General features: G+C 43.0%; 1 protein-coding gene across 1 annotated transcript; it reads left to right on the top strand.

The window, feature by feature from the left end:
* Nucleotides 1-412: 412 nt before the first annotated feature.
* On the top strand, nucleotides 413-5,930 carry LOC308154526 (glutaminase kidney isoform, mitochondrial-like; the record flags this gene model as incomplete). The annotated part of the gene is made up of 7 exons (XM_080527673.1): nucleotides 413-519; nucleotides 1,241-1,372; nucleotides 1,555-1,647; nucleotides 4,455-4,516; nucleotides 5,071-5,147; nucleotides 5,574-5,637; nucleotides 5,783-5,930. The coding sequence occupies exons 2-7, from the start codon at nucleotides 1,301-1,303 to the stop codon at nucleotides 5,928-5,930; spliced, it is 516 nt and encodes a 171-aa protein (XP_080383799.1). The 5' UTR covers nucleotides 413-519; nucleotides 1,241-1,300.
* Nucleotides 5,931-7,964: the final 2,034 nt, after the last annotated feature.

Below are 7,964 nucleotides of genomic sequence, written 5' to 3'. Positions count from 1 at the left end.
GGGGGCATTTGTGCCATTCACTGTCCTGCAGAGAGCACTATGTTGTTGGGCTGAGGTTGGTGCTTAATGCAGGAAAAACGAAATATGTTTTTAACAAATCACAGAAAAATTACTTACGCATATGTACATTAGGTGGTGTCCCCATTGAACATGTGCCACTTATACATAGCTGGGCATTTGATTTGACATCAGACTTTATGTTGGCTTCTTTTATAGGAATTGATCTTGCCTTTTCCTAAACAGCAGATCGTAGATTGTGCAATCAACCTTCATGCAAGTGTTTGATTATGGTGATGTCATCTACCAATGTGCAGCAGCCACTACCCTTAAAGGTGAGGAGGAGGATCTTAAAAGGGATTCTATGTTTTATGGGGAGCCAGTGAAGTTGTTACAGGGTGGGAGTGATGTGCTCCCAGGGTTTAGTGTGGGTGAGGATCCTGGCAGCTGAGTTTTGGACATAATTGTAGTCGGTTCAGGGCCTTGCTGGAAACACCAAGAAGAACTGTTGCAATAATCCAGGTGGGAGGTGACAAAAGCATGTATTAATGTTTCGGCAGAGGTATCAGAGAGTGAAGGTCGGAGACGGGAGATGGTTTTGAGATGGAAGAAGGCAGACTTGGTGACTGACCGTATGTGGGGTTCAAAGGAAAGGGTTGGGTCCAGTAACCCCCAGGTTCCTGACCTCCGAGGAGGGGCAGATGGAACAGCCGTCAATGGTGAGGATGAGGCTACTGATCTTTTGAAGGAGGTTCTTGGGTGCAACAACCCATGAGTTCCGTTTTATTGCTGTTGAGTTTGAGACGGTTGGTGGTCATCCATTCTTTGATTTCGTGGAGGCAGGAGATGAGGGAGGGGGAGGAAGGGCGACAGAGGGTTTGGTGTGGAGGTAGAGCTGGGTATCGTCAGCATATATGTGGAATTTGAGGCTGTGTTTCCGAATTATTTCGCCAAGTAGGAGGTAGTTGGTGAACAGTAGCGGGCCAAGCACGGAGCCCTGAGGGACGCAACATTGCTAAAGGGAAATCCAGGCTTATTCTGATCAATCTCACAAGATTTGTCTACAAATCCAGGCTTATTTTGATCAATCTTGTGAGTTACCAAAAATAAGCCTGGATTTTCCTTTAGTGACGTTGATGGAATACCCCCCTGCAATTTTATTCCAACCACTACTGTATGACTATGAGGTTCTTGTTCCTCTACTGTATAACTCAGGTTCTTGTTCCTCTACTGTATAACTCAGGTGGGACTTCCAGCTAAGTCTGGCGTGGCAGGGGGCATTCTGCTGGTGGTGCCCAACGTGATGGGGGTCATGTGCTGGTCCCCCCCGCTGGACAAGCTGGGCAACAGCGTACGGGGCATCCAGTTCTGCACGGTACGATTCTCACCACCCTCGTACTTATTTGTCAATGCTGAAATGAGTGACTGATGAATGTATGTGTGTGTGTGTGTGTGTGTGTGTGTGTGTGTGTGTGTGTGTGTGTGTGTGTGTTATTAGAGAACCATTCTAAAGCAGTACCAAACCTGACCAACATGGGGATGTTTTGTGTGTTGCAGGATCTGGTGTCTCTCTGTAACTTCCACAACTACGACAACATGAGGCACTTTGCTAAGAAGCTGGACCCCCGTAGGGAGGGGGGAGACCAGCGGGTGAGTACTGACGGGAGCAGCACAGCGGCACCACCACCTGGATACGCTGTGATTGGCTCTGATGTTTTTAAAGGAGAACATCTGCAGATTTGGGATATGTGTCGATGTGCCTTAACCTCTCTGACTCAGTGGAAGAGTGTCTTGTCAAAGTGCACAGAGAGAGAGCGGATTACACCCCCCCCCCCCAACTCTCACTACAGAGAAGGATTGTAGGATTGTAGTGAAGGATTGTAGGATTCAGCAAATCTCCCCCGCCCCCCCCAAAAAATGTATATTCTGTCGCAGAGAGCAGATTATGACCAGGAAGCCCTGATCATGACATGGCATCACCCCTTGTGGTTGATCGTAGGAGGCCGTACAGTTTGGGATTAGCCGAGACAACTACCGGTACAATCAACTCCTGTGTCCTCCATTTTTGTCAAGTAGTAGCTTGAGTGTGTGGAACCAATGTTTCTCAAATTAATATCCAGTCGGAAGACAACCAGCCATTTTGCTCTCGCTCCGAGAAGTTCACACTCATTTAAATTAATATTCAGACAGATTCAACATTTCTCATTGCGCTACCCAGCCTACTTCGCTCACGCACAGTCCCATTATGCACTGCATGATAGGAGCCAATATATTTATATCCGAAATTGGATCTGGTGGATTGAGCCCGTAAAATAACCCTAACCCTGAAAGGTAAGACGCATTTCCCACGTTTTGCAGTTGTTCCCATTTAAAGCAATACGGACATCTTCTGGACGATTCAGGTAGTGCACCATGAAGGTGATTGAATGTCAAACAATTCAAAAGCTTCAGCCCCAGCTTTCATATTTTATTGATAGCAATGAAAAGCACTGATTCTGAGTTGGCACATGTTGGTTGTCCCCCGTGCCAGATTGAAAACCAAGGGTGATGGAGCATTCCAAACCGTGGCTCCTAAGCTTTGGAAAGCTCTCCCCTTCAGTGGCGAAGCTACCAGGGTGGCAAGGGGTGGCAGCTGCCACCCTTGAAAAAAGTCCTGCCACCCCAGTTACACAGACCAACTGATATAATTTGTTGTATTATTATTATTTGATCTTTATCTTTATTTTTAATCAGAATTCAGTGTAAAATTCCCAAATTTCCAAGTTTGAAAAATAAACTCACTGTCTGTTCCACCCCTCCGTCTCAAATGGTTGCACCCTATTTCACACGGGGAGATTTGAATTTGCCGGCTGAGCTGTCTTTCTGGTGCTGTGCCGTGTGGGACCTTCTACTTAAAGGTAGGGTTATCACGTCTACACTAGGACAGCACACAATACCAGACAGCAAAAAGTATTTTCTAACTAAAATATTTTATCCTGTCATTGATTGCATGATTGGTGAAATGCAAAGACCATTCTCTAGCTTTAACTGTAACATCATGCAGGGTATCCAGGCACTGAATCCATCCAGCAGCAGCTTTTTGAATGAGGAGGCAGTTAATCTTTTAGCAAATGCATATGGATCAAATGTAGATAACCTTAAACACGAACTGCAGCAGATTAGAAGATTGTTGGATCAACAAGCAACAAATGGAAAACAAAGTCCCTCCAGTTTAATGGAATTAGTTAATTTTTTGGATCCATACAAGACAGTTTTCTTGGAGATGTTCAGATTATGTAAAATAGCTGTAGTATTGCCGGTCACCAGTGCAGCATGTGAGAGGAGTTTTTCAACTCTTAAAATAATAAAGAATCACCTGCGCTCTACCATGGCAGAGAATAGATTAACAAGTATTGCAGTTCTTAGCATTGAGTCTAAACGTGCAAAAGCTCTGAATTTGGATGAGTTTGTGAAGCGATTTGCTGCACAGCATAGCAATCGTCGCATTCAGCTTTTGTAAATGTATTTATTTGTATTTTATTTTTTTATTTTTTTTAAATAGCAGATTTTGTGGCAAGGCAAGTTTATTTGTATAGCACTTATACAACAGGGGCAATTCAAAGTGCTTTACATTATTAAAAAATACAGCAAGAGGAGCATAGTAAGATGTTTTTTTTTTTACAATGAATAAAAGCAAATATAAGAAGTAAATAGATAAAACATTTAATAAGACAATAGTTAATGGAAAAAATACATTGATAGAAGTGTTTGTGTTTAATCATAACTGCTGCAAAACATGAAGGTTTTTAGCTTAGATTTAAATATTTTAAGGTTTGGGCATGTTTGATTTCTTCAGGGAGTTTGTTCCAGGAGCATGCAGCAGCTGCACTGTGTTTTGTTTTTACTCTTGGAATTATTAGCTGATTTGTAATAATTTACTGGATGAGAGAGAAACCTGTACACATGCACACACTAGTTATATATGTAGAACAGGCTGTAAGGGATGATAAATATACATAAATGTAAGACATTAAGATAGCCACTTATCAAAATGATGGCCACACTAAAATATCTGCTTGCCACCCCTTTGCCACCCCATGTATAAATCTCTAAAATCGCCACTGCTCCCCTTGGATCTTAGATCAGCGGTCTCGGTCGAGGCTTTTAAAAACAGCTAAAGACTCTCCTGTATAGACAGGCTTTTGGTTAACCCCAAAATAACCCCAAAAGCCTGTCTCTCTGTGTCCTGTTGATATTGTTGTACACTTGTTGTTTGTTACTTGTTCTTATTTTCACTTGTTTGCCTATTTTAACCTGCTATGACTTTTGCTCTTTAATTATGTTCTTGTATATGTAAAGCACTTTGTGACCCCTGGTCTGGGATAGGTGCTATAGAAATACATTTGACTTACCTTACTATGACAAAGTGTGACATGACAAACAGTGTTGTTGTAACTCCCCTTGTGGTTCTCTCTCAGGTGAAGTCTGTCATCAACCTCCTGTTCGCTGCCTACACCGGGGATGTGTCTGCACTGAGAAGGTTGGTTGATTGATTTTATTAGATAATTAGATAATAGTCCTCCGCTCCAGCTGGAGACATTAGTGCAGACATTAAAAACAAATATTGAGGATTAAAACCCAACAAAACCCAAAGGCTTGTTTCCATTGTGGTCCTCCAGTGAGATGGCAGAGGGCGGGCAAGACTGGCACGTTTTCAAAATAGCTTGGCAGTCCGTTGTAGAGAACTGCAGAGAGTACAGCAATGTGTTTTTCAGCTCTTGAATCTACGGTAGAGCTCCCTCTGGTGGTCATTCCTCCAGTTGAAATAGTTGCGCAGATATTTGGGGACATGGAACATCCAGAGTAGTAAACCTGGTCGCCCTGTGTTTCTACCTTGAGCCATTTCAGCTCGTCAAAGTGAGAGGGATCGAGATGGGTGTGGAGAAGGAACAAATGTATTCTGCTCATTCTTGATACCCTGGTGGGAAACCAGCTGTACCAAGAGGCAGAGCACTGAATTCTCTTCTTATCGTTGGCTTTTTATGCATGCGTTACACGTGGGCTCGTTTGACTCATCCTGGTCTCTGTCCTCAGGTTTGCTCTGTCGTCCATGGACATGGAGCAGAGAGACTACGACTCCAGGACCGCCCTCCACGTGGCCGCAGCTGAAGGTGAGGACACCGCCGCCCCACCCCCTTCACATGGAGCTACTGTCTTCTATACTGCTCACTATGGGGCGGCTGTGGCGCAGGAGGTAGAGCTGCCGTCTAATGATCGCAAGGTCGGCAGATTGGCAGTTCGAGCCCCGGCTGGCCACATGTCGAAGTGTCCTTGGGCAAGACACTTAACCCCAAATTGCGTGGTAGCTTGCCGCCATTGGTGTGTGAATGTGTGTGTGAATAGGTGAATGAGAGGCCGGTGTAAAGCGCTTTGGATAACGGCGCTACAAGTGCAGTCCATTTACTAGGAACTAGGCACTCTCTATGTTGTGCCTCTCTCCTACTGAGTCTATACCGTCACTCTTTCTCCGTCTTCCAGCGGACCGTGCCACCGATGATAAGTAGTTTCGATGTTAAGTCGTCTGGTTTGTGTTTCAGGACACGGTGAGGTGGTGCGTTTCCTGTTGGAGGCATGCAAAGTCAACCCCGTGCCCAAAGACAGGTGAGCGAACACCTTTTTGGGGGGGATGAGGCTGTTTTACAGTGTTTTGTGTGTGTGTGTGTGTGTGTGTGTGTGTGTGTGTTCTAGGTGGGGGAACACACCCATGGATGAGGCTGAGTTACAGTGTTGTGTGTGTGTGTTCTAGGTGGGGGAACACACCATTGGACGAGGCCGTGCACTTTGGCCACCATGACGTAGTGACGATCCTCCAGGACTACCACAAGAAGTACAGCCCCCAGGAGACCTCCTCCGACAAGGAGACGGCCGAGAAGAACCTGGACGGCCTGCTGTGAGCCCCGCCGACCGGACCGGTCCAGAGTGTATGTATATGTACAAGTGGGAAGATATTTTGTGTACGGTTCCCTGTCATGTTGTCGTGTGATGATACTGTATTGTTAATTTTGTACAATAAGCCTAGTATTTGTGTGCATTTCTAAGACAAACACATTTGGTTTTGATTTGAATCGACCTCTCCCTCATGTTTGGTCTCTTGGTTGGTTTATGTTTGGCTTTTTGTATATGTAGTCTTACTCACTTTGTGTAACTTTCTTCCCTCGACGTTGGCACTATGTGGAATGTACAGTATTGTCTATATTGAAGTAAACAACAACAATTGGTCATTCATGTACAATAGTGTGTAAACCTTTAACCTATTTATAAGATATAAACTGTACATTTATGTAGTGTGCGTGCGTGTGTGCGTGCGTGCGTGCGTGTGTGTGAAATGACTTTAATATAATAGTGGTAGGATTCTGTGTAAATACTATTTTATCTGTAGTAAAAATAACTCACACTGGCACAGCTTTTGAAGGGGATGGATTTAAGCACAGTGCAGTTGATTCTAGGAAGCAGACTTGATGTCTAATATCAGCCAGGTTCAGTGATCATATTTTAATTTGAAAGCTTCATGTGAATTCAGAGTAGGGATGCACCGATGCCACTTTCAGACCAAGTACAGGTACTTACATTTGGGTACTTGCTGATACTGAGTACCGATACCGAGTACTTAATAATACCACTACAGCTCTAACAGTGACTTTGAAAACATGTTTTATTTTCATCAGCTGTTCCTCACTTTCTGACTGTAACAAATTAAATATGTGACAGGGTCCGATGTGTTGGTCCCCAGGCCAACATTATTTTATTTTTTTACAAAGTATGAAAAGTGCAGATTGTAAGCTTTGAAATTATGGGTCATTCATTGAGATCTGAAAATAGTTGAAGAAGATATGCTTATTTGAATGCTGCTACACCGCAAACCTAATACCGGAGAACATCGCTCTTAATCAAAACAGATGCATTTTTACCATCACATTGGTCGCTAGCCAGTAGCTAACAAAAAACATTGCTATGTAACATCTAACTGCATGTTTAGCAGCACATCACAACAGGCTGATAGAACATGAACAAGCTAAAAACACATAACTACACATAACCTGATGATCACAGTCCTTGAGTACGAGTACATGAGCACAGTACCAGTATCGGTGCATCCCTTATTCAGAGTATTGGCATGTGGAGCAATTTTTGTTTATGTTTTTGCTATCTGATAGCTAGCCAATTTTTTTGCACCTTTCTCCAAAATGACAAATGTTCATACTTGATTGTCTTCTTTGATTTGTCGTAGAATGGACTAAGTAACAGTGTCAGCCAAAGCTTTATGTGTGTTCACTCCACAATTCAGCAAGTTTCCAAACAAACATATCAAACACAAGCCTCCTTTACAAATTGGACTCAAGAGACAAATGACCCACCTATAGTAGTCGGCTATGCTTAATCACAAGTCAAATTTGAAAACAAAACATGAAAAACTCATGAAACTTGATGATAATTTACCTCATTTTTTTTTTTATAGACAACTCATTACAATATTCTAGTGCTTTACTCTTGTCACCCAAGTCACATATTCAGTTTAGAAGAAATCTATGAGCTCAGAATATTGGACTTTAATCTCACCATACTATAAATGACCTCCCTCAGGTCTGAAAGGTGACAAAATGAAAGCTCAACTCTAAGACGATCCCAAACAAAACTGATGGAGCACTTTGTATGCAGATATGCACATTGATTGTTTAACTGTTTAGAGTAAGAGTGTAATAATAACCTTGCCTATACTTGAAAAGTTAAAGCAGTAAATCCAGTTGCTAGTTTTGTCTGTGTATATGCGTGTTTGATAATTCGGTTGTTAAGTCGTGACGTGTTTCCGGGTCCAACGTTGGCTGAGGCGCTCTCTTGGAAATGCCGCAGTAATAATAATTATTCATTATATTTGTATACTGCTTTTCCGAGGCTCAAAGACGCTGACAATATTGGAAAAACGGGAAAGT

This window comes from Nansenia antarctica (assembly GCF_963989245.1).
Source record: "Nansenia antarctica genome assembly, chromosome: 3".
NCBI classification, from domain to species: Eukaryota; Metazoa; Chordata; class Actinopteri; order Argentiniformes; family Microstomatidae; genus Nansenia; species Nansenia antarctica.
The sequence above is the reverse complement of the archived record's forward strand: the minus strand, read 5'-3'. Positions and strand labels throughout refer to the sequence as shown.